Raw genomic sequence first — 25,570 nt, 5'->3', positions numbered from 1 at the left:
TTTCTGCTGTACTTTCTTAAGTATAGAGGTTTCAAAAGGTTATAATTTCTCAAATAAAACGCGTTAAAATTAATTAACACCTACTACAATTTTGTTTTGGTCCACAATCATTGGAAATAAATTAATTTTTTATTTATTTGCTGAAATTAACAGAAACGTTTTATTTATTTATTTTATTTTTTTAGTCATTTTTAATATAAAGGTAATGGTGATATCTTTTGAAGCAAGATAAGCATTTACTTAGATATCTAATCTTGGAATAGTTGTGTGTAAGATAAATAATTAAAGTAGCTAATTGTTTTAAGATATATCATATAGTTTTATCTTTCTGGAAAATGATTACGAATAATCGCCATCACGTTTTCGAAGTTTCACAGCAGTTTCGATTGCGGAACGTTTGGAAAAAGTTATCGGTGCGTTATTAAAGAATTTTAGAAAAATGATTTAAAAAGTCGTACTTGTTGAAAACCTGTTTAGAAATGTCTTCGAATCGTGTCTCAGTTAACAGCATTCTTACCGGTACGAATTTAACGATTCATGCGGCAAGAGAGAGTTTACAAAATATTAGAAGGATTAGTGAGGATAGCTATTATGGACTTAACGACGAAAATTCGGAAAGAACTTGGAATTATTCTTATTTAAGGGTAAATACAGTAAAATATTAAGTATTAATTGTTATCGTTAGAATATTTGCTCATTTTACTCAAAAATTTAAAAATTTCGATTAGTAGAACATGTATATAGGTACTTACTCTTACAATTAGAAAAAAATCCATTTTACGTATATAAAGCACAAAATAATTGTGAAAAGATCGAAAAACATTCTCCAGTTTTGGTCAAATAATGAAGTAACGACTAAATGTATAAATAAGTCGAAAATGTAATATTGAATACATTTTTCTTAAAAATATTCATCATTCTACGTAAGTTATAAAACTATTTTATTGTGATTATCAGTAAAGATATGACAGTTACACATCAGGTATTGATATCATTGTTCAAAACCTTCACCCCCTCCTCCCCAAGAATTGTTTCTGTTTAATATTAAATATACAATACTGAAAATGTGCATCAAAAGTATTTCCTAGAAAAGGTATACCAATGTACATATAACTTTTGCGTAATACGAAACTGCCGATGCATGAATCGGACTTAAATTGATAAGTTAAACTATTATTGAACACATTGCTTTACCCATTTACCTCATTAACAAAAGTACTCATTAGGTGCAAGTTAATTTAAATTTGTTCGATATTAAAGTGCGGCAAAGTGTCATAAGGTGTGAAATAGAAGGAACTTATTCATAATTTTGTGTCTTTTTTAACTAATTTTCAAATTTGGGTGCGGAAAATTTTGCTCTTCACAATAGTTAAATCTAATTTTAATTTGTATGATATAAAAGTGCAGCAAGATATCGTAATGTGACATTTGTTTTGGTGAAAATGGCTTTTTGACAATGAGCCTGATGAGGTTGCCGTTAAGCCCAACGAAACGTCGTTCAAAAGTTCTTACTTCAACGCTTATGCACTAACTTTACACACTATCATCAGAGACGTGATTTATTTGAAATACATTTCCAAACGTTTTTTCTATTCATAAAATTCAAAATACACTTTTGCCGTTAAAAGTTTTGCTAGTATCAAGCATTATATAAAATAATGAATGAAAGTTGCTGACATTGGCCTTTGAAGATATTAGAAGCTTAAAAAGGGGACAGATAGACATTCCATGAATGCCTTCTAATTCTTTAACTGAAGGGAGCCCAAAAAATTCTAAACTCTTTGGAAATGGATAATCTAAAATATTAAAAAGACATTGTTTTCCGGGTTCAACATCATGGTCCATGGAATTTTGAAGTTCAAAATTGATATCAGCAGCTGCCAAATCATCACTTATCGTACCTTTAGCAAGGAACTACAAAATTCTATAAATTATGACAAAACAGCCCGTAAAACAAGATCGAATTGATATACGCCAGCTGTGTAAAACTGAAAACTACAAGATATTATGGTATAATAAATGCCTATATTCCAAAATTCTTAGAAAACGTTTCGAAAACCTTCACTTATTAGACGAACCCGAAGCTAAAGAAACTATGGATTCAATTTCTTTCTCTTATTACAATATGTAAAAGATTGGAAACAAAATGGGATTTTAAATATTTTGATATAAAATGATTGATGTTGATTTTGCATCAATAAAATTATTTGCAACCCTATTTTGGCTCTGATCTCTCACGGTAAACAAACTATTTTGGCATCAATGTCTTTTTTCCAATTAAAACGGATGACAATGGTAAATAAGGAAGCATATAGAAGAATTATTTGTTGTTGAACTGTAGAAACTATAACATAAAGATAGAAAAACTATATCTCAATCACTTTAAACAGAAAAATATGAGTCATACTCAATCTTCGCAGCTAGTGATATAATACAAACACCATCATTAGTCTAGAAAAATTCCAGTATTTAAAAAATTAGAAAATGCCAGCAAGATTTTCTTAAAAAAATAGTTTATACTTAAGTGAATGTAGAAAATTAAATAGATACTACAAAAAAGTATTTATTTGAAAAAAGTATTTTGAAAATACGTATTTTGTATTTAGCATTTAAAATACAAAAAGGAAATCTATTTCGTATTTTACATTTGAAATAACAAATCAAAAAAGTATTTACATTTTGCATTTAATTTTAAAAACCCGTCTTACTCATCTCTGTCTATCATACATATTTGCTGAAGTAGCATTTCTTCAAAAAAATAATACTTTTTGTGATTTTGTAATCTATCGTTTATGTTTATTATATGTTTAATAATTATTTATACCCCTGTACTGTATGTTTTTTCCCCTTTTACAACTTTAACCGTTTAAGTCACTAGTGATACAACCGTTATCATATTTGTATTTTTGTTTTTGCAGGATCAATTCAAGATAAAAAATTTAGATTTCATGTTTGAAAAGTACACAAGACGAATAAATCATGCTTATTTTTCGTTATTCTTGATTCTCCTATTCCTATTGGGCATTATTCATTTTTGTGTAGTATTAGCTTCTAATTTGGTAAGTATTATTTATAATTGTTTCAATCAATTGTATGGGTATTTACAAATGCAGTTAATATCAGTGATGCTAAAAATAAGTGCAATAACAACAAATCATTATTTTATGAGTTGTTTCTAGATAACTTAATTAATCGTGTGGATATAGAAAACAATTTTAGCATAATAAAATTATTATCTATTTTAAATTCTGTTATAAGAAATTGTTAAAAAAATACATTCACAAATATTTTACTTGAGAATATACACAATAAAATGAGCTGAATGGGTTTTGAAGATATAAACATTTTTGTATCGCTTCAACATTTCATGTGAAATTATTTATGAAATACCTCTTACAATTAGCAATTTCTAATGATATTTATAATTCTGTATACATACATATACATTAAATTGAAATTCCTGCCTGGAATGTTGAAATAATTGCCTTTTTTTAAGATCATATGTATGCTAGTGAGTAGTGAGACACAAACGACCCTTAAAAAAGAATTATCTGTCCTATAATCTATACGGACTAATCTTCAAAATGACTAAACCGATTTCGATTGTGTTTTCTTTTTTCACGCAAACGAACTCGTGTTGGTTTTTTTTTTATTAAATTGTTTTAAAGTAATTTCATTNTGTAAAAAACTATACTTAATTGACAATTTAAAAAATAATTAATTTTATTGTGTTTGTAGGCATAAAAGTAGCTGTTTTTGACACAGGCCTTTCAAAGACACATCCCCATTTTCGAAAAATAAATAGAATGTTGATGTTTCAATTCAATGTTTTCATTATAATCTATTATTGTTATAAAATTAAAAAAAAATGAAAATAGATAAAAGTGAATTATAAATAACAAAACTACAGACTAAAACTAAAAGATTTTTAAATGTAAAACAACAATAATCGAATAAGATAAGACGATAACTCATATCCTTTGCTATTTATGATGCAATTATATCTTTTTTTTTGCATGTGTATGTTACGTGCATCGTAACTTATTTATTTGATTTGATATTTTACTATTCGCGATGATGTTATATTTTTAAGATATGTGAAGAAGTTCTTATAAAACGAACGAAACATTCTACTCGTACGATTAAGCAGTGACAAATAAATACATTTTTAGCATCACGTTAGCACAACCAGTCTGTGTTAGTGTACACATTAACATTAAATTATCTGCTTAGTTGTATCAGATTCAAATTTAATTTTGGAGTTCATCTACCCAGTTCTCCTATCTTTATTTTCTCTTCGTGAAGTAAGCGATAAAATTTATTTTGTTGCAAATATTGCATCCATTTTTAATTTGTCACACTCTTAAATTACCTAAATGTCCAGTTTCACTCAAATAAATCAGTTACTTTTGTAACTACACAAAACATATTTATACAAACGCAAATCTCAACTCAGTTGATTATATCAACTTCTATAATTTCATTGCAAATTGCAAGCATCATTGTAAAGTTTCTTGTTCGGTTGGTATAATAACAGGGCACGTCTCATTTTCCCCTTGGTAACATTTCCCATATACATAAATTAACTATTGTACAAGTTGTATAAGTTCAAAGTGGTCAATAAATGTTAAATGTAAACCAGTGAATGAGAGTTGATAATATCATTACTTTATTGATGCTGTATTGTTATATGTACTGCAAGTGCTTGATCATGGACGCTTTTTTCTCATTTTATAAAATAATTTTTCTATGATAATTAAGTTACCTATTGCCTAACAACATTTTTATTAACTAATGGATTGCTTTTGCTAAACTTATTTTTAATATCACTGCGGCATTTGCAATTACGTAATTATATTTTTTTTATTTTTCAGGCCAATAACTCTCTAAACGCTGTGATATTCGATCTCGTATGTTATAGTATTCTAATTGTATTGTCTGCTGTAACTCTTATTTTCAACGAATCTTACTTATTGAAAAATTCAAAATTTATAATGACAATCTCCATAACAGTTTTTGCAATAGTGTTCTTAATTAATTTCTTAGTACCCCTTTATCATTTTTGGATAAACTTCTATATCATCAGGCCAGCCTATACCACAATTATAATATTTTCCTGCTATTTATTTTTTAACATAAATAAAGGATACGTGACTTTCATTCTGGGATCGTTTGTATCGCTATGCGAAATATCTTACCTTTGTTTTGTCGTTTATGGCATCACAGGGGACTATAGGGAAGATTTTCACATGTGGCAAAAGGTATTTCAATAATTTTAAAAAGTCTTATTCTTCCCCCCTGAAATTCTCCTATTTTAGATAAGTTCTGATGTGGTGTTCTTGGTTTGTATTAACTGCTTAGGTATTTATTATCGTGTTATAAACGAAATTGTCCAGAGAAGAACGTTCTTAGACCGGCGAGCTTGCGTAATGTCCACGTTAAAGCTGAAACACGAAGAAGAACAGGAAGTAGATGATTTATTTGATAGCACTTTGCAGAATTAAGTACCCAGAACATTTCAGGATCAACTCATGTCAAGTATCATCCCCAAAAATATAATAGAAGAAGTGAAAGTCGACATTATGAGAACGATTCAAGTCATTGAAACATCGTCCAGACTTCCTCGACAAAAACCGTTTGAGTAAGTAAAAGAAAAGTTTTTGAAGGAAAACTTCTTTAACCGCAATCAGAGTAATTCTTCAAGCCTCAATCACGGTTGACGCTGCAATTCGAAAAATATTAATTTTAGAGAAAAATGAACGTCTCTCCCGATAATTTAATGTTGTCATATGGCGCTCCCTTGAATGTGCATCCCACTTGCTCTGCATAACTCTTACCTTTTTTTAAACCAGTATTTTTAGATAAGATCTTGTTCTTCTTTATAACGTAATTGTGAGTTTTATATCCGAATTGGTAGAGTTGGATTCCCTTCTAGGTTGAAATATCCTCTCCATCATCTGTGATCGTTTTTAGACCGTATAGTCCTCCTTAACTATGTGTTGTACCTGTTGCATACATGTCATAAAGAGCGGATAAAGGATTCTTATATATGGCCAAATTATTATTCGAGAATACCGTTATAGAATAATTTCGAATATTCGAAGGGGGATCATTAAAAGTCGGAGGATGTGATTTCAGTCTGAGCCTTCCGCAAACCCTCGTGTTTCGCCGAACTATAACTGGTGATAGTGAGAGGCGTGGCTATACGACTAGTCATGCCTATGAAATATTTAACTGGCTTGCTTTGTGTGGTAGACATGCTGAATTGATGCAAACTATATACACAAGATAGATTTTATCTTATTAAACAAGAAAGTCTTCTTCGTAGCTGTAACAATTCCCAAGTATAATCAATTATTTACTGAATAGTAATTATTGTCATAGATACAATCCAATTTTGTAATATGAGGTATGCTGTTATCATTAATGTACAGTACAGATAGCATTTAGTCCAAAAAATCGAACCCTGTGGTAGGCGCTCCACAGTTCTTGTTGTTACCTTATTTTAAATCTTTGAGTGCGATCTATTAGATAACTTCCTACTATAAAGATATTTCACTTCTATCACATGTACTAAAATGATGCGTCTTTTTCTTTTTTGAATATGAATTTAATTTTGATTTCAGGAATCCATACATTCACGTTTATGAAAACGTATCAATTTTGTATGCGGATGTAGTTAATTTTACAATGCTTACTGGTACGCTAAGCGTGACCAAATTGGTTGAAACATTGAACGAACTTTTTGGAAGTTTTGATGATGCTTCTGAGGTACGACAGTAGACCCTTTACCTATGTAACTTGGTTATAATTTGAATTGTAATTTTTATTGTAGAAACTTAATGTTTTGCGAATTAAATTCTTGGGAGATTGCTACTATTGTGTAGCGGGTCTACCTCCAGATCCTGCACCTAATCATGCTGAAGCCTGTGTAGATCTCGGATTAGAAATGATACAAATTATCAGAAATGTAAGGTAAGCATATTATAATCCACTTTCACATAGATTTACATTTAATCAACACTAATTAATGAATGTCTTCTTTAAAGTATTTCCTCTTTATAACTTTTATTTGAGATATTTTATATTTTTAGAGAAAGCAGTAATGTCGGCATTGGTATGAGAATTGGAATAAATTCTGGACGAGTTCTGAGCGGTTTGATCGGTTTAACAAAGTGGCAGTTCGATGTGTGGTCAACTGATGTACTTATTGCTAACAAAATGGAATCAACAGGTGAGGCTGGGTAAGACACACAATTTATTTTGACAAAACACTTAAATGATGTGAGGGGTTTACTTTGCAGTAAGGTGCATATAACAAAGAAGACAAAAGATTTACTAAAAAAACCCTACTTGATTGAGCCAACCGATAAGGGAAGAGTAATGCCTGAACTTCAACCTTTCAACATTGAAACTTTTCTTATTTCACCATTCGAAGTAAGTCGAAAACTATTGCCTGAGAATACCTTTAATTTGATTTTATTTTTTAATTATTTAAAGTTGTTAATTATTTATTTCTATTGAAAGGTTAATGTACAAAGGGATAGTTTAAGAAAGCTGAGTGTTATTCTCGACGAAACAGGAGACTCCAACAGTTTGCAACAATTCTTGGCAAACAGTAAACTCAATAAATCGCCAAGTTACAGTTTATTAAACAATAGGACTTACAGTAGAACACCTTCAACATTGAGCAATGGAACCACAGATAGTGGTTCCGAAGATTATTACTCATCGATTTACTCCAGACGCGAATCTGTGAGAAAGGGGGACGCTCCAGTTGAAAGAAGAGCCAGTGGATTGAATTCGTTACGTCTCCCCGTTGCAATGAGCGAAAGACGTAAAAATTCTGGTGACATTAAAAGAAGGACAGCTTTCATGAATAACTACATAAAAAAATACGCGAGATATTTAGATAATACCAATAAGAGCATGGAAATGGCTATAAAAAAGATGCCTCTCACTAAATACCAGTAGGTGGTCAATTTTTATATCAAACTGAAAAATTATAAGAAAATAACTAATTTTTTTAGACAATGGTTCAACGTTAAAGATATTCATCCATTCTTTCTGGTATTCCAAAACCTCTCGGTAGAAATGCAGTTCATAAAACAAGGGGATCCTCTCTTTAAATACGCCATTTTAATGCAAATATTTTTAATGCTGTGCTGCACTCTTCTCCAAAATCTGACACTCAGCACGTAAATATGAAAAATAAAATTAATATTATTGAATTTTTCGTTTTCTATTTAAATTTTAGATGGCAGTCGGTTCTAGTGTTGAATTACGTTACATTAGTGTTTTTAGTTGTCGTAATAACACCAGTATTATGGTCTCAGTATCTTTGGCAGGAATATATGTCCAATTCGAATCCCGAATTATTACCAAAATTCACATATTTGAGGCTGATAATCCAGGTTTCAAATCGGGTAACCAGTAGTTGGATTTGGAGATCTCTCATTTACATAATTACAACAAGTCTATGTGTAGCCTGCGTTTCAACCGAATTAGTAGGTAAATATGCGACTTTTGAATCGTTCGTATTATATACAAAACTTTTTTCTCAGGTGCAGTGTAACAAATACTTCAACGAAATAAATACAACGGACATCAACGAAGAATGCATTACACCTTGGGTAAGAAATTTTAATATTGTTCTTTATGTATTTATAAAAACGTTTAATTCTAATCAGAAAACGTTCTTATTAACATAGTTTACATACCTTTCACGTCACAAGTTGCGTTAGACATCTTGAATTACCTTAGTATGGTCTTGTCTAACGCTTGAAATACTTCAGTAGCAACAAATTCCCACTAGATGGCGATACACTTCACGTATTTGTGTAGCAAAGTTTATAGGCATAAGAATTTAATTTTGATCAGTAATTTATCGAAACTTCTCTACGTGGATCGCGATTTAGAACTTATATATGTATTAGCTCTCATTACCACACCATTGGCAGTTTCGATTAATCACCGACTAAATCGAAGTTGCTCCGTAAAAATAAGTTGATATAATAGCAAATTATGGACAGTATATCGCCTTCTACTAATATTTGCTGCTAATTATAGTATTTATCCGGGTATCCACTCATCAAATTTCAATTTGATGATTAGTTGTCTTTGTAAGGTCCTTATCAAACATTTGAAATACTACCTACACTTAGCAGCAAATATCATTAGATGACGACATCCTGTCCATAACTTAAGAATAAAGACATGTTACCTACGTTGCTTTTAGAATATGACCAGGGCTATGTCTGTGATAATCATTATATTATTCCTCTTTATAAAAATTTATGTGTGGCTTAAGCTCATCTTGGTGTGTATATTTGTAAGTTTTTTTGCTTACAACATGTGGACAGCCAGTTATGAATTTTTTATGGTGAGTATATTTATGATTTGTTTATCTGATTTTAAAGTAGTTATTCTTGAGAAAAAATATTCATGAAATTTCAACAAAAATGATTGGATTTTTTTATGTAGAGTAGCGAATCAACAAATTATATGGTGTCCTCTAATTTGTCACATGTAATGATAACAGTCTTTTTCGCCCTTACATTACATTTGGTCGACAGACAATCAGATTATCTTAATAGACTTGACTATAATTGGAATAGACAATTAAACGCTGAAAAAAGTCAGGCAAATATTAAACATAAAATAAACAGCATGCTCATTAGAAATATTCTTCCAATTCATGTAGGTATGTTTTATCAGAACAGTAGCAATATATATTGTATATAATTAAAAAAACTTAAAGCTGAAATGTATCTGGATGTTAATCGAAACGGTGAAGAATTATTTCATGAAGAATACAAAAATGTAGCCGTTATGTTTGCTACTGCATGCGATTTTTATTTTGACAACGTCAGTGAACAAAGAGTATTAGAAATTATGAACCAATTAATAGGAGATTTTGATAAGGTAAGGCTTTCTTTGTTTTTATATTTCTGCTGTAAATTACCTTTGTTATAATAATATGAAATGTCATTTCACCATACTTATGTAGGAACTTCGCAGTGAGCTTTCAACTTATGATTAAATAGTCTAGCAATAAATGGAAAAATTACATTATTAAGTATAACACATACATTTTAGCTCTTATTGTCTCAAAATGGTCGCTTTGTTGAAAAAATAAAAGTGATAAATTGGACTTACATGGCTGCATGCGGGTTAGAACCAGGTCGTAAAGATTCTCTGGAAGAAAGGTCAGCCTACCAGGATATGCCGAGAGATCATGTTGTTATTACACTTGTAAAATTTGCTGTGGAAATGATGAAAGTCTTAAAACAAGTCGCTAAAGATTCCTTTCAAGATAAAGCTAAATTAAGGATTGGTACGTACCACATACATTCAATTTTGTATATAACTAAAAATCGCGTAAGATCAATTGATTTTACCTAGTTAAGACGAAAAAAAAAAAACATTGTATCAGCCGATTATCGAACCCATGGCGCCCGCGTGACAGGCAATAAGCATTTTACCATTGAACCATCTATGTTACTCATAAAATTCATTGAGACATTTTTTACTGACATTTATTTAATTATAAAGCAATTTAAATTAAATTTTGCCTGCCTGGCAGTATACGTACACAAGTTATTTTTGTTTTGTACATATATATGGCATAATGTCTTTCAAATGATATGAGTTATATTCTGTCTTTGTAATAAGTACCCACAAATTTCGACGTACACGTATTAATATACAAGATTATTAAAAACAAACAGGTATTTCCCATGGTGAAGTAACAGCAGGTGTTGTGGGTTCACGAAAACCTCTTTACGACATATGGGGAGATTCGGTGAATATGGCATCGAGAATGGAAACTAGGGGAATCCCAGGGAAAATTCAGGTATCAAAAAATACCGCGGAAGTGATACAGAACGAAGGATACGCTTGCGAATTCAGAGATTATATTAATGTGAAGGGTAAAGGAAATCGTGTACCCACTTATTTCGTTTCTTTAGATGAAAATAACGAACTAGTGCTCCTGTATGAATGTTGCAATACTCGATTATAATACAGTCATTTGTGTAATTATGTAAGTTGCTAGTTAATATAATTAATTTATTTTTATTATTTAATCTATTTTATTGCAAAGATCTGAATACGACGAGACTCGTTACCGGAAGTAAGGAGAGAGTTATGCAAAATCGGTATGGTCTTCAGTTGCTGGTTTCATAGCGGGAAAGAAAGAAAATATACAGTTGTCAACCATTCGATCTGCTCACTTGGTCATCAAAAGCACGACGCATTGCCATGTAGCCTACGTTGCGAAATTATTAATTACAGTATAAATTAAACAATTTTATTGATATATAGTAGCTATTTCGTTATACGAAAAAATTCGTTTCTGAGATGAATCACTTCATCCAAGTAACTTTCACACTATAATATCATATACTTTCAAAATTTGAGGTTAATTTCTTCATTTTAATCAATTCTTTTAAAAGCGATACATACAATATCAACAAATTAATTTTGCTCATTATTTATTATTGGCATTTACTGTAATTATTTTTTATTATATTTATTGTATAGCTGATGCGTAAACACTATTTTTACCGTTACTACGATCACTACCTTATTTCATGTTAATTTCTCATGTTCCTTTTTGAGGTTATGTCGATGTTATATTTACTTTTCTGACAAAAAATGTTTTATAAAACGCAATATGCCTTTCAATGCAAGTTGCAAATTAAAAATACGACATAATATTAAGATGGTACGTAGGAAACGCAAATATTTAAAAACGAAAGCACTTTTACAATGACGACAGGCATGAAGCTAGAGATGCTATTGTTGTATATCTTTTTTATTTTACAAACAACATCTAGCAATATCTCGATCGAAACTAATTTAGAATCTCCGTTATGTTGCAATTTAACGACCACGGAAAAAGTCAAAATCGAATACAGTTCGAAAATTATTGAAAATGAATATATAGTAACATTTAATGGTTACTATAAGAATCAGGCAAGGGCCAGTTACATTGGTGCTGCTTTAAATACTTCTGGAGTTCGAAAATGGAAAATATTACCCCGAGAAAATCCCGCAAGTGATTACCCCAGCGATTTTGATGTCGTTTTGTTAGAAGAATCAGATAAATTTTCTGGTCTTAATGCCCTTAAAGGACATCCATCTATCAAAAGAGTGACGTCTCAACGAATGGTTTTAAGGACGTTAAAATTTGTTGATGAAACTAATAATAGTGAAGGTTCTTGTATAGGTGTAGGTTGTAATAGTTGGAAAGCTCGTAGAATTCAGAACACGCAATTTTGGCAAGCAACAGGTCGTCATACAAGCAGACGATTGCTAAGGGCTATTCCTAGACAAATTACGTCCATATTGCAAGCAGACGCCCTTTGGAATATGGGAATTACTGGAAAAGGTTTGTAAAAATCAATCACAAATGATAGAAGCATTGCCTTGTAAGTGTATTTTCTTCAGCTTAAATCGAATATCGTATTTTTGCTGTAAGTTATCCTTAGTAGTATTGGGTTACAACAAAGGTAATATGTAACAAAAAAATATATCGTGTAATTATATAACACGCAATTGATGTGAAACTTCTTCAAACACACAAACATACCGGGATATGGGTTGAGAAATTGGTTTAATGATATTATTTGTACACTATGAATTTAAATTTTACACTATATATGGGGGAGTTGCCTGTAACGAACGTTGCATTGAAGCGCGCTCACGGTTCAAGCTATCCCCACTATGAACTCGACTAAGTGGCCGAGTAGAAGGGGGACATCCGTTGCATGATTTCGTTATATAGCAACTCGCACTACCGTGCGTAAAGAAGTTTCACTTCAAAAATCCAATCCAATTTAGTCTAGAAATGTAAAAAACTATACTTAATTGACAATTTAAAAAATAATTAATTTTATTGTGTTTGTAGGCATAAAAGTAGCTGTTTTTGACACAGGCCTTTCAAAGACACATCCCCATTTTCGAAAAATAAAGGAAAGGACCAACTGGACTAACGAAAAAACTTTGGACGACGGTTTAGGGCACGGTACTTTTGTGGCAGGAGTAATAGCATCTAGTAAGGAATGTCTTGGTTTCGCCCCTGACGCGGAACTCCACATCTTCCGTGTCTTTACAAACAATCAAGTTTCATACACTTCATGGTTCCTAGACGCGTTCAATTACGCCATTTTAAAGAAAATTAACGTCCTTAATTTAAGTATTGGAGGCCCCGATTTCAAAGACCATCCTTTTGTAGACAAAGTGTGGGAATTAACTGCCAACCGGGTCATAATGGTTTCCGCAATCGGAAATGACGGTCCCTTATATGGAACTTTAAACAACCCTGCAGATCAAATGGATGTGATTGGTGTTGGAGGAATTAATTTCGAAGACCAAATAGCAAAATTCTCTTCTAGAGGAATGACCACGTGGGAATTACCTCAAGGTACTTCAACTCACCTCAAAACTCCCCCTAATTAACCTATTTATATTTCTATTTAGGCTATGGGCGCGTTAAACCGGATATAGTTACTTATGGGGCTGGTGTAAGGGGCTCCAACATCAAAGGCGGTTGTCGCAGTTTATCTGGGACAAGTGTTGCGTCCCCAGTTGTAGCAGGAGCAGTTGCGTTGTTGGCCAGTGGAGTTCTTCATAGAAGTGACATTATTAATCCTGCCAGCATGAAACAGGCCCTTATGGCCTCAGCTAGGAGACTCCCAGGTGTTAATATGTTCGAACAGGGTCATGGTAAACTTAACTTAGTTAAAGCATACCAAATACTTAGCAGCTATAAACCACAGGTTAGTATTTCACTGTTTAGGTCCAGCTTAAATGTTCCCTTACAATAACTGCCTTTTATTTTCAGGCAAGTCTGAGTCCTAGTTACATAGATTTAAATGAATGTCCTTATATGTGGCCTTACTGTACCCAACCCCTTTATTTCGGAGCCATACCCACGATTGTAAACGTGACAATCTTGAACGGCCTTGGTGTATCCGGTCACATTGTAGGAAAACCTCAGTGGTTTCCCTATACGCCTCAACAAGGCCACTTGTTGGATATTGCCATAACATACTCCGAATTGCTGTGGCCTTGGTCAGGTTGGTTAGCTGTCAGTCTTTCGGTAACAGAAGAGGGGGCCACATATGAAGGTTTGGCCCAGGGACATATCAAAATTACCATCGAATCCCCTCCAGCCGCAGGAGAAGCCGAAGAAAGGCAGAGTACATTAACGTTACCAATACGGTGAGTTAGTAAGCAATCAAATACTAAGTTTAATTTGGTCTAAATTTCAATGAGAGATCCCGTGGGTCGAGTGGACTAGCAAATAAAAGGGCTTTACTTGCATATTTATTTGTTTTTCATTGCAAGCAATTAATCTCAATGCAAAATATTACATAAAATACAAAACAACATAATTTGATAATCAATGAGCGAAGTTAATTATTTATATGACATACATTAGCGATTTAATGAGTTAAAAACGTCTTGTCTTATCCTCTGTTTAAAATGACAATCATTTTACCTACTTTGTTTTTGTATGCGTGTTTATTAATATTTATATTTGGATTGAATTCTTAATATGGAGGAACTAAAAATTTAACTTTTTTTTAATTATTTGAAATTGTCTTAAATTGCTGTTTAATATTAGCTTCGAAAAGTTATAAAAAAAATGTGAGTAGTCAAACCATGAATTGTTGTAAATACAATAAGACTATCCTGAACTTCATGTATTTTAGATGGAGATAGGACATCAGACTTTTTAGATTTTCAGTATAATTAAAATTATGTTACAGAAAAGAGTACTTTTTATTTTATATGATAATAACTAATAGTAAAATTCTATGATACGTTCTATTAAACTGTAAACACTAAAAATTGCTGTAACTTAGGGGTTGCGTCCAAAACGGAGATATAACGAAAATAACGCAAATTGTTACCTGTTTAAGTCATACAGATTAATTTAATTTTGAAAACTATTTAGGCTATTCTTTCGCTGCCGGCGATGGTATCCGAATGAGCTGTCGGTAACGACAATAACGGTAACAAACGACATTACCTAGCAAAAATAATTAAAATTGTAGGTAACCGTGACAACATGGGCGCAGTGAATATTACCTTTTTCGCCATAATCTACGAAAACCCTTATACATGTGTCCATATAGTAAGAAATAAAACACAAAAAAATATTGAGGCAGCTGTGGGAGTGGTTAACTACATCATAATCATGATATCCCGCATCGGTAGCCGTTGTTCCATTTGCGGGCACCGTTGCCCCAATCCGGCATATCCTTTTATTTAATATATTTTATTAATTTTAGTGCAAAAATAATCCCAACGCCCCCCAAACACAAACGAATTCTTTGGGACCAATACCACAATCTACGATACCCTCCTGGTTACTTCCCAAGAGACAATTTGAAGGTAAAAAATGACCCTTTGGATTGGAACGGTGATCATATACACACCAATTTTAAAGATATGTACAAAAATCTTAGAAACGCTGGATATTATATTGAAGTTCTTGGTAATATTTGTTTGACAATAACTAAGAATTACAAAAATAAATGTAACAATTTTAGGGACTCCCTACACGTGCTTCGACGTATCTCAATACGGCACTTTATTAATAGTCGATCCTGAGGAGGAATTCTTCCCAGAAGAAGTTGCCAAACTGAAAAGAGACGTGGACGCCGGTCTTTCAATTGTAATTTTTGCTGATTGGTATAACGTGAGTGTTATGGAAAAGGTGAAATTTTATGACGAAAATACCAGACAGTGGTGGATGCCTGATACTGGTAATTGTTTCTATATGAATATGTCAAAATAAAATGACTATATATGACGTATTTTTCAGGAGGTTCAAATGTACCAGCATTAAATGACTTGTTGGCTTCGTGGGGGATAGCCTTTGGAGACAAGGTTTTCGAAGGAAGTTTCATTTTTGGGGAGCACGATATGTACTACGCCTCAGGCACGAGTATTGCCAAGTTTCCTCCTGAAGGATTACTCATTTCGAAGAAACTAAAAGACCAAGGACGTAAGGTATAATAGACGATACGTTTTACAGATATAAAATGATAACAGCGTTACAGAGGTAGTTTATTTTTAGTTGTTGGGCGCAGAATCAGAATCGGAACTAAAACACGAGGTTCCAATCTTAGGTCTGTTACAAACGAAAGCATCGGATACAAGCGGTAGGGTCGCAGTTTACGGAGACTCCAACTGCTTAGACACAAGTCATCTGGAAAGACCTTGTTACTGGATGCTAAATGCTATTCTCGAGTACGCCTCTACGTCCCATTTGCCAACGATTTTTACTGATAATCGTTTAAAGAAGGACACAGTTGTCGTGGAAACGGAAATACCTCAAAGGATGGAAGGCAATAGATTGTATAGGTATTCTAAAGTTTTGGAAAAACATTTGGGAGACCCACAGGCCAAACAACTACCACAATGCCCTCGACTTGCCTGGGTAACGCCTATTCCACTCAATACATCTGCACCAACGAATCTTTATCAGCCTCAAAAGCTTCTTGCCCTTTCTGAAGACGCTTTAAGACCTACGTTTAATGTAGAAGACGTAATTCGAGGTAAATTTCTTTATTACTACTTACTTATTAACAATTTCTGATAACAGAAATAGAGAATTATTTTCAAAATGAAAATATTTTGAAAGATGGGCTTTTGAAGAAAAATCATAATTTGCCGATTTTATATTTTAAATGATTATTGAAAAAAGTACAGATTAAAGAAAAGGGTTTTGATAAGTTGTAAAAAATGAACTAATAACAATTTTTTATTAGTACAAGACTAGATAATAGACTTATATGTTTGGGTTCTTTAACTAAAGCTTGTATTTAAATATGTATACTATTTAGAAAATTTGCTGCTTACTTAGAATCAGTTGAGCAAGATATGGATGTAGATGACGTTTTCGGATGGAGAAACAAGCAGCCAGAGATTGTATCCGTTCAAGAAGAAAACTACAGCATCACAACCGTCTTAATATGTCTCGCTTGTCTTTCATTATACATTTGCATAACATGGTGCAGACACAGACCAAAACCGAAACGTCGAAAAAACAAAATACGACGACTCCTCAACTTTTTGCATTGTGGACGAGTACCAGCCGTATGAGTAAACATCAATACCCGAACCTTAATCATCCATTCAAACTAGTTAAAAAAACACGCCCATACGAATAGCGTCAATCAAAAGACGGGCAAGGACCGCTAACGAAAACACCCAGTTTTCATATCGAATCCATGAAGAAAATCCACACATAATACTTTTTAACACCAGCTATCAGCCCACATGTGGATAATTATAAATTCATTGGTACTCAAATTTTAATTTATTGACTTTAAGGAATATTAACTTATAGTTTTCATATTGGAAACAACAAATACGTTTACATAAACGTATAAGAATGGTGTATGTGGACTAAATCAATCAACCACTTGAATGTGTGTCTTTTGTGACCTGGTCTAATACAAATATACATATATTTTTAATTAACTTGTTCAAACTAAACATTTTATCTCGTCCACATTTATTAGTTAATTTTACATTAATCAGACCTGCATGTTTTATTTTTATTGATTAGGCCTCTTTTAGTTGTTTGTAGATTTATAAGTATTTTTTATTGATCTCACTTTTGATTGATTATACTGAAAGGATATATATTTTAATTTAGGCATTTGTTACTTTGATACATACACAAATGTCTTAAAATTAATTTTAGGAGAGTACAACAGATGAACGAAAGGATATATTTATTAATTTATTTTAAACAATCTATGTGACACAGGCCTATTATCTTTTTTAATTTTAAATCATTGATTTGCACTTACACTTGTGATAATCATATATACATAGTAAATTATACATATATAAAGGAGAGTGACCTTATAATGTATAGTTATTTGATATTATTTATATAAGAATTTAATTTAATGTTTATTTTGGGTTGGAGACGTTGCAGTAAAAAAATACATTACTTGTAGGTACAACTAACTTTTATCTACTTACAATTAGTACAATACAAATGTTATAGTGTAATAAATAAGTAGTAGTATTTATTACAATTGAATACGAATCTTACGATAAATAAAATACTTTTTTCATAAACCAATAATTTAATTAATTGTGACCGACTGTGAGTGATTTCTCCTTTTAATTTAAGAAGACCAACTCATAACTCAAACAAAAATGAATTACATATGAAACAGCTTATTTAATTATTCTTACGTCTAAGATGTGTAATTATTCGTATATATGAGATGCATATTGTTCATAAGTTAACAATATTTATATATTTTCTTCATCTTCTCGTTTTCTCTTTAAACTACTATGATCAACTTCCATAGCAGTTGTGTTTGTTGATGGTGATGCCACTTGAATATTTTGAGTTATTTGAATACGTGGTTTTAAAACTGTCTTTTGATCACCTGTTCTGGGGATAGTAACTGTTTGTTTTTGAACAGTTCCAATAGTACTCCTTTTTATATAACTAACTGCTGGTCTAGTCATTATTTTGATTCCTGATGAGGCAGTTGCGACAGACGACGTAATTTTACCTGTTTTTTTTTGTGTTGGGTATTTTAAGGTGTAATTTGGAGCAGCCAAACAATGACGATCAGGGGGCAATCTTAAACCACAATGTGGCTTTATAATTGGAAGAGGTGTGTTGCTTTTGTTACGAGCACATTCTAACACGGCTTCTCTTGGGGGTGGAGTAGTAAAACTACTTTCACTAGACAACTGTAAGGCTAACCTAATATCATCTAAGTCAATGAACTTTTTCTTACAGTTATTAGCGAAATTTCGAGCTTCTTCTAGGTTTGAAGTTGCATAACGGTAAACGAAATCTGTTAATTGAATAATTGTTTTCGGTTCGTACTCTGTTATACCCATTTCTTTCATGATGGACATTATTACTTGTCCATCTTTTGGGATGTTTTTTGATTGTTGAGCCATTTTTTGTTTCTCCTTGTCCGACATTTTTAATTATAACTTAATTTTATAACATTCAAGACAATTTAATACTTACATAATAAAATAATTTATCGTTATTATGGTATTAATGTTAACTATTTGAAACATATAAACAATGTATCAAGTTTCTTTTGTAAGGTTATGCACATAGATCATAGATAATACATACACAAAGGGTTATGCATAATAGTCATAGATATAACGGTGTACTCATCATCGACGTAAAGTATGGACGTGCCTTAGCCATACGTCGTTGTAATAATTTCTTGGCTCGAAGAGTGAGGGAGATGGCGTATGGTTTCGGACTAGCGCTATCTCTTTCATGACAGGCTTACGCACTATTGTGAAAGAGATGGATATTGTCCGAAACTTCGCTCCATCTCTTTCTTATGGCGTTCCACAATTCTGACCGCTAAGGCACGTCCATTACTTTACGTCGATGGTACTCATATAGTACCATATGAAGTCGTGTGATTTGGCACCCGATATAAATAATGCGCTGGCATTACTTTGCTCATATATGGCTCATATTATCTATGATTCTCCAATGGCACACGCGCATTAGTACTATTAATGAAAAATAGTAGTATTTTGTCTATGTATTATATGCAATTATTACTAATAAATAATATAAAGATAAATTCCACTTACCATATTAGATCAGTCTTCAAGCATCAATGACACGCAATCAATTGTAATCAATTAAATTATCATATCTTCATTAGTTTTTTAAATAAATTAACATTTAATTTCTACCTGCACCCAAATCAATTTTCTTTTTTTAATAGAATTAATGAACGCACAATTATGATAATTACATATTTAGAACCCGCACAATTTATTGGTGAAGTTTAAAACAGAGGATTATTTGTATCGGGTGCTAGATTTACACGACTCGTTGAGGTGCATTGAAGTCTGAAGTTATACAACTGGTTCTGGTACCGTTTATCATAGACTTTTGCGCATAACCTATTATCATAAATACTTATTATCTATACATCGACGTCTACTAATGGACGTGCCTCAGCGGTCAGAATTGTGGTACAACGAAAGAAAGAGATAGAACGAAGTTTCGGACAATATCCATCTCTCTCACGGTAGTGCGTAAGCTGTCATGAAAGAGATAGCATTAGTCCGAAACCATACGCCATCTCCCTCACTTTTCGAGCCAAGAAATAATTAAAACGACATAGAGGTAAGGCACGTCCATTAATATATGTCTATGCTTATAATAGGCAATTATCTATGGACAACTTGTGGTTTTGTCTATGCGATGGTAATTGATGATTATCTATGTGATGATTATATGATTACCCTTTGTAGATCTATTATCTATGGGTACGTCCATACTTTACGTCGATGTATCTATACGCATTACTCATTGATATGATTCAATAAGAATATTTAAAAAAATGTAAACATTATTTACAATCGAAAAACAATAATCATCGAACAAACATCTACTGAATATTAATTAATCGATTTAAAGCAAAAAAAGTTATTTTTTTTACAAGGGGGAGCTAAATTGAGAATGAAAATTTGTTTAATTTTCTTTAAGTAAACGAAAGACGAACAAACAATTATTTCTGACGAACAAACGACAAATTCACACACAGTATCTTATTCACACAATTAGTTAATTATTTAGAAGTGGGGTTTCAGACAAAAAATTTCCTTTCCCTAGCATGTTGAAAACCTATTATTAACATTACTTCCTTAATGCTTTATAAATCATATTCTTTCCCGAACTAATTTTTTGTAGGGCAATAAAAATCCTACCTTTTGGTATCCAATGTTCAGCATCATAAACTTAATTATAATTAATGTTTTCCTTATTTAAATTTGGCAGTAGGGGATGATCTTTGCAACTAAAATAACTTCAACTGTCGGCCATTTCCAGTTATAACGGAAGTTGATACCAACTTTATTTTAAATGAAATAGTATATTTTTTACGACAAATTCGTATGAAACACAAACTTTTAACTACCGAACTTGTATGTCTTCCACGAATAATTCCTAAGATAATTTAATTTATAAAAAAAAGATCGCTACCGCAACCGAAATTATAATAAAATTAAAAAGAAAATAATTCACATTTACTTGTAAATATCCCTTCCACCCTCCCTATTTGTTGGTATTTAAATAAGTGCACTTGGAATTAATTTGTAAACTTTCTTCTTCTACCTGAAGAAGCCACAACACTGTGAAAACTTGTTTTTCAATTTTTTATAACGATATTTAGTAGAAATTTTGACTATTAGAACTGTAAAATTTTAAAAAATTATTTAATAATCAACGGGTAATTACATCGTTACAAAAGAAAAGGATGTGGATGAGCATATAACGTACAACACCCACTTTCAAAAAAAGAAAACAGATATAGTTTTTAAATTTAACCATTACTATTACATTTATTATTGTTACTAAAACAAAATTAACAATATATCTATTTCAAATCAGTTCAAGCCTTATTTACTTAAGTCGTTATTAATTAAATTAAAATCTTTCTTTAAATCTTCGTTACTTTTTTCCAGAGAAATAAGAAATTCTTTTACCTGTTTTACTATCCGATCATTGGCATCATAAATTCCATTGGTTACTTCCATTACTAACTGCTAAAAATTTATGATATAAATGTAACTACACATCCTATTAAAAAAAAGAGATATTTACCATTTCTTTTCTTCTGTTTTGGCTGACCGACAAGCAGGCTTTTGTAATTTTTTCTGCAACTTCTGTTTGGAACTTGTAAATTTTTTCTGATTTTTCTTTCCGCCTATATTTATGATAAAATAATTTTTATTAATTTTAGGATTGGTTGTTCAATACATTTAAATAAACACAATAATATATAAATATACTACACAAACGTTGTAAGCACTGGATACTGCGAACCGAAAAAAAAAAAAAACGGTTGGTCACGTTAACAAATTCTGTATTTACACATCGAATTATGACGGATTATCGCAGTACCTATTATCTAATATTTCTCAACATTTACGATGGTAACTGCTTGTCCGTATCTATTATAGGTAAAAAAAATTCAAAGTATTCTTTTTTCATTTCCAAAAGTTTAAAAAGTAGAGGGTCGAAGTTTATAAATGGAATACCAGAATTAATTAGAATATCAGATGAAAGGGCTCTGCTAACACATTCTAGATATACTTTTTTAGTTTCAATATACAGTTATTGAGTTATTACACAAAGTGTGAAAAATACCTTTTCTCCTTTAACTCCAATAATAGGAGAAGTTACACTTAATAACGTATTTATTTAGGTACGAAATTTTCATTGAGAATACTTACACGTTAATGAATTCTTCCAATTTTTCTCTTGCATTTTGATTTGCTTCTTGAGACATTTTGCATTCGTGTTGGACTTCGTCTAGCACACGAACTGCATTTTCAACTTTTTTCTTTAAATCTTGCAATTCCTAAACATTTCTTTCTCATTTTCTCAAATAAATAAATAAATTGATAGTAAATCACATAATTTAAAACAATAAAAATAAGTACTTACAGCCTTTATAAGATATTGTGATTCGAATAATTTTCTTTCCGTTTCTTCGAAATCTAATTCTTCTTGTCGCACTTCCTTAGCAAGCTGACTACTTTTTTTTGTTACCTAAAGAACAAAAGAAATTTAAAATACATTAATTTAATTTATTAACGAAAAAAAAATTCGCAGTCTAGTGAATGTCTCGCTGTTGTGATAATAATTACACTACATTAGATGTTAAAAAAACCCACACATATCTTTTTTATCACAATATGTACTCAGATAGAGAAAAACGCATTTTTTTAAATATAAATAAAGTAAAAAAACTAAAACCCCCACCACGTTTCAACTACTCATTCAAAAGTAATAAACAAGACTTAATTAGTAACTTTTAGTAATTACTAAGTCGCAATAGGATTTTATTTTTTTTTATTGTTTGTATTACTTACAAACTTAGGAGTAGGTATAATAGTGACATGGATTGGGTGAATTTTGACCGAGGATGGTACTAATAACTAATAACACAGCAATACAAGGGGTAAAACGGTAATTTTGATTTTTAATGGTAAATAAACTTTCCTTACTTCACTTTTCACGTCGATCAGTCTTTGATAAATTTCATCCATTTCTTGTAGTCTTTTTACGCTATCATTTTTTTCTTTTTCGTATTGAACTTTGAACTTTTCCATTTCCTATAAAAAATACGCTTTTTTTTTTTTTAATTTTAATATTATTTACTTACATTTAAAAATTCTGGATCGGTAAATTTCGTCTCTCGAAGCGTTTCTATAGCAATGTCTGGTTTTATACGTTTTGCGTCTTTTATAACATTGTTTATTTTATTTATAATAGTTTGTACCTGAAATAGCTTCTCATTAATATGCATGGTGCATGAAAGAGGCCTGGTTACTCACTGTACGTCTGTTTTCTGCCAATTTTAAATCATTTCTGTCGCTAATTTCTTTCAATTCTTTTAAACGTTCTTCCTTCAAGTTTTTAGTAAATTTAAAGTCAGCTAATTTTTGTAAAAACTCTTTTCTAGTCCTGGTACTGTACTGCTGGTTGGAAATAATTTCTTTTAGTTGTAAAATGGATTCATAAAGTTGCTCGCGTTTCTTATCTGGAAATATTAACAACTTTAAAATAAATTTTTATGCATTGTATTGTATACATGCCAAGTTTTTCCTTTTTATCTGCTACTTTTTCTCTTGATATTTTTAAGTTCTCTTGCATTTTTGTTTTATTAAAGTTGCAGTTTTCAATATTCGTTTTGATTATTTCAATTTTATTTTTATAGTCCTAATAACATAAATATGGAATAAAGTTATATAATTAAAATAATAAAAGAGGCACCTGGTTTTTTTGAAAAATATCATTTTCCTGTTCAGTTAAGGCTGTCAATTGTTCTTTCAGAACTTCTATTTCATTTTTACATTTTTCTAAATTATCTGAGTTTACTTCATAAATAGCACCTAAAAAAATGATATACTGTTATTGTATACATTCATTTATAGTTTTATAATTTCTTACGAAGGTTTTGTTCATATTCTTTAAAAACTATAGCTTCATCTTCATTATTTTGCCTTTGAACGACCAAATCAAAATGAGCCTTTACTTTGACCTAAAAATATTTTGTTCAAATATTAATACTAATTACCTACTTGGTATAAATAATGTGAACACTTCACCATAAATAAAGTAGCATCTCTAGAATTAGTAGTTTCTGGTACCACTAATTTTATGACCTTTGTATTAATGCTGTCCAACTTCTCAATTAAATCGACTAGCCATGAAAGAACAGCAATTATATGGGCCCAAGAGTGTGGTACATTTACTAATACAATAATTAGAACTTAATAAAACAAAAATCTATTAAATAATAATCAAATGTTGAAAGTGGTACCTGTTTTCATTAATGATGGTTTAACAGCTGCAGGGTATCTGTAACACTTAAGCCTTGCAGGCACTTCTTCCACATAGTTTTCCTTAGTTATATTGATCCTTTCATCGATAGATTTAAACAATAAGTTTATAATGCCAACAAACATTTCAATTGATATGCCAGCTTTTACCTTTTCAGTTATTTGAAACTTTATGAACAGGAAATTTTGAACCTTTGAAAATAAGCAAATACATTTAAAAGTTCAACATGTTATAAACGTTACCTTAATTAACTGTTGCTTCTGCCAATCTTTATCATTTATAGGTCTTTTATCGATTTTTTTGACAGATACAGCAGATGATAAGGGAGATTTTGATGATGTCCAAGTTATCTTTTTATTTCCAGATGTTATAGGTGTCCGAGTTGAGGATCTTGCCCTGTTTGTCACCAATGGTGTAGTCTAAAATAACCGTAAAGTTGTCTTTTACTCATTTTTTGAGAAATATTGTAACGTACTAGTTTACTACTAAATCTGTCCATACTTTTGCTGTTTCGCATCTGGTGGGTTTGTTTTGCTCGGGCTTCAGAAGTTCTCGATTGTCTACACATTATAATTTTTTTATTTCATAAGTCACAGTTATAAATTAAAATTACTACCTTACTGTTAATTTCGATTCTCTCTTGGTTAACGAGTGTGAACTTCCTTCTCTACTTATTACAGGGATCATTGAAGATCCATCTCTTCTTAAAATTGGAATTGAAGAACTACTAGCTGATCTTTTCAATGAACTCATCTCGATTTATTTAAAATAATTTTTTCAATTAAAGTATATTATTAAATGAAAATTATTAAGATATAAAGCTACCACAAAACTCTTGGAACTTCGAACACATACTTCTAACGGGAACGGTTACATTACTTTTAAATCTCTTCTTATGCTCTTCTTTGCTCTTTTTTATCGATGCCGTAAACATAGGTACCATAGATAATCATAGGTACCATAGGAAACAGTTGGCGGCATAGATTGTTGGCAGCAGAAGAGCTGTCAAAATATATAATAATAGTTAGTGATAGTCACAATCACATATTTCATACATAGAGATAGAGGAGATAATAATAGAATTAAATTATCTCTATGGTCACATCTAGGGCATGAAGATTTCTCGTGTCTATTATGAAGACTACAAGAAGTCCAATCTAATTT

The 25,570-nt window shown here is 31.4% G+C and overlaps 4 protein-coding genes across 7 annotated transcripts; 2 read left to right on the top strand and 2 right to left on the bottom strand.

The window, feature by feature from the left end:
- Positions 1 to 311: 311 nt before the first annotated feature.
- LOC108733663 (adenylate cyclase type 2-like) lies at positions 312 to 11,320 on the top strand. 3 transcript variants are annotated; one of them, XM_025979186.1, is made up of 19 exons: positions 318 to 644; positions 2,919 to 3,059; positions 4,875 to 5,261; positions 5,319 to 5,468; positions 5,523 to 5,641; positions 6,627 to 6,771; positions 6,836 to 6,975; positions 7,095 to 7,244; positions 7,305 to 7,437; positions 7,528 to 7,970; positions 8,031 to 8,198; positions 8,258 to 8,507; positions 8,565 to 8,633; positions 9,239 to 9,382; positions 9,484 to 9,703; positions 9,761 to 9,924; positions 10,099 to 10,336; positions 10,731 to 11,044; positions 11,105 to 11,320. In XM_025979186.1, exons 1-18 carry the CDS (start codon positions 480 to 482, stop codon positions 11,021 to 11,023), a joined length of 3,519 nt encoding a protein of 1,172 aa, XP_025834971.1. In that variant the 5' UTR covers positions 318 to 479; the 3' UTR covers positions 11,024 to 11,044; positions 11,105 to 11,320. The 3 variants fall into 3 exon arrangements, 2 of the variants coding, with proteins under 2 accessions (XP_025834972.1, XP_025834971.1); XM_025979187.1 differs by lacking the exons at positions 10,099 to 10,336; positions 10,731 to 11,044; positions 11,105 to 11,320 and having other exon boundaries at positions 312 to 644; positions 9,484 to 9,699; positions 9,761 to 9,918; XR_003232062.1 differs by lacking the exons at positions 9,484 to 9,703; positions 9,761 to 9,924; positions 10,099 to 10,336; positions 10,731 to 11,044; positions 11,105 to 11,320 and having other exon boundaries at positions 313 to 644; positions 8,258 to 8,511; positions 9,239 to 9,268.
- A 94-nt stretch (positions 11,321 to 11,414) lies between these two features.
- On the top strand, positions 11,415 to 17,914 carry LOC108733662 (membrane-bound transcription factor site-1 protease). Of its 2 annotated transcripts, none has more exons than XM_018464920.1 (9): positions 11,415 to 12,394; positions 12,914 to 13,429; positions 13,486 to 13,784; positions 13,850 to 14,229; positions 15,306 to 15,511; positions 15,567 to 15,782; positions 15,842 to 16,029; positions 16,097 to 16,577; positions 16,886 to 17,914. In XM_018464920.1, exons 1-9 carry the CDS (start codon positions 11,773 to 11,775, stop codon positions 17,122 to 17,124), a joined length of 3,147 nt encoding a protein of 1,048 aa, XP_018320422.1. In that variant the 5' UTR covers positions 11,415 to 11,772; the 3' UTR covers positions 17,125 to 17,914. The 2 variants fall into 2 exon arrangements, with proteins under 2 accessions (XP_018320422.1, XP_018320423.1); XM_018464921.1 differs by having other exon boundaries at positions 16,866 to 16,958.
- Positions 17,915 to 17,987: 73 nt separating this feature from the next.
- LOC108733664 (transcription initiation factor TFIID subunit 9) lies at positions 17,988 to 19,746 on the bottom strand. Its single transcript, XM_018464923.2, has one exon. The coding sequence runs from the start codon at positions 18,988 to 18,990 to the stop codon at positions 18,298 to 18,300; it is 693 nt and encodes a 230-aa protein (XP_018320425.1). The 5' UTR covers positions 18,991 to 19,746; the 3' UTR covers positions 17,988 to 18,297.
- Positions 19,747 to 21,365: 1,619 nt separating this feature from the next.
- Positions 21,366 to 25,315, bottom strand: LOC108733654 (kinetochore protein NDC80 homolog). Its single transcript, XM_025979206.1, has 15 exons — positions 25,023 to 25,315; positions 24,882 to 24,966; positions 24,649 to 24,825; positions 24,387 to 24,597; positions 24,172 to 24,317; positions 24,014 to 24,104; positions 23,837 to 23,955; positions 23,659 to 23,782; positions 23,398 to 23,603; positions 23,226 to 23,342; positions 23,068 to 23,175; positions 22,505 to 22,609; positions 22,291 to 22,418; positions 21,659 to 21,761; positions 21,366 to 21,600 (listed from the first exon to the last, which is right to left on the bottom strand). The coding sequence occupies exons 1-15, from the start codon at positions 25,157 to 25,159 to the stop codon at positions 21,454 to 21,456; spliced, it is 2,004 nt and encodes a 667-aa protein (XP_025834991.1). The 5' UTR covers positions 25,160 to 25,315; the 3' UTR covers positions 21,366 to 21,453.
- Positions 25,316 to 25,570: the final 255 nt, after the last annotated feature.

Source organism: Agrilus planipennis, unplaced genomic scaffold (genome assembly GCF_000699045.2).
Source record: "Agrilus planipennis isolate EAB-ADULT unplaced genomic scaffold, Apla_2.0 scaffold32, whole genome shotgun sequence".
Lineage (NCBI taxonomy): Eukaryota > Metazoa > Arthropoda > Insecta > Coleoptera > Buprestidae > Agrilus > Agrilus planipennis.
Note: the sequence above shows the minus strand (reverse complement) of the source record. Positions and strands in the feature narration are given on the sequence as shown.

Coding starts and splice junctions, on each gene's coding strand:
- LOC108733664 (XM_018464923.2), bottom strand. CDS start 18,990: ATGTCGGACAAGGAGAAACAAAAAATGGCTCAACAATCAAAAAACATC.
- LOC108733654 (XM_025979206.1), bottom strand. CDS start 25,159: ATGAGTTCATTGAAAAGATCAGCTAGTAGTTCTTCAATTCCAATTTTA. Junction 23,956..24,013: donor AGAATATGAACAAAACCTTC/GTAAGAAATTAT, acceptor TCATTTTTTTAG/GTGCTATTTATGAAGTAAAC. Junction 23,604..23,658: donor AGATAAAAAGGAAAAACTTG/GCATGTATACAA, acceptor TAATATTTCCAG/ATAAGAAACGCGAGCAACTT.
- LOC108733662 (XM_018464920.1), top strand. CDS start 11,773: ATGACGACAGGCATGAAGCTAGAGATGCTATTGTTGTATATCTTTTTT. Junction 15,783..15,841: donor GTGGTGGATGCCTGATACTG/GTAATTGTTTCT, acceptor CGTATTTTTCAG/GAGGTTCAAATGTACCAGCA. Junction 16,578..16,885: donor TGTAGAAGACGTAATTCGAG/GTAAATTTCTTT, acceptor CTGCTTACTTAG/AATCAGTTGAGCAAGATATG.
- LOC108733663 (XM_025979186.1), top strand. CDS start 480: ATGTCTTCGAATCGTGTCTCAGTTAACAGCATTCTTACCGGTACGAAT. Junction 3,060..4,874: donor TAGTATTAGCTTCTAATTTG/GTAAGTATTATT, acceptor TTTATTTTTCAG/GCCAATAACTCTCTAAACGC. Junction 9,704..9,760: donor TATTCTTCCAATTCATGTAG/GTATGTTTTATC, acceptor AAAAACTTAAAG/CTGAAATGTATCTGGATGTT.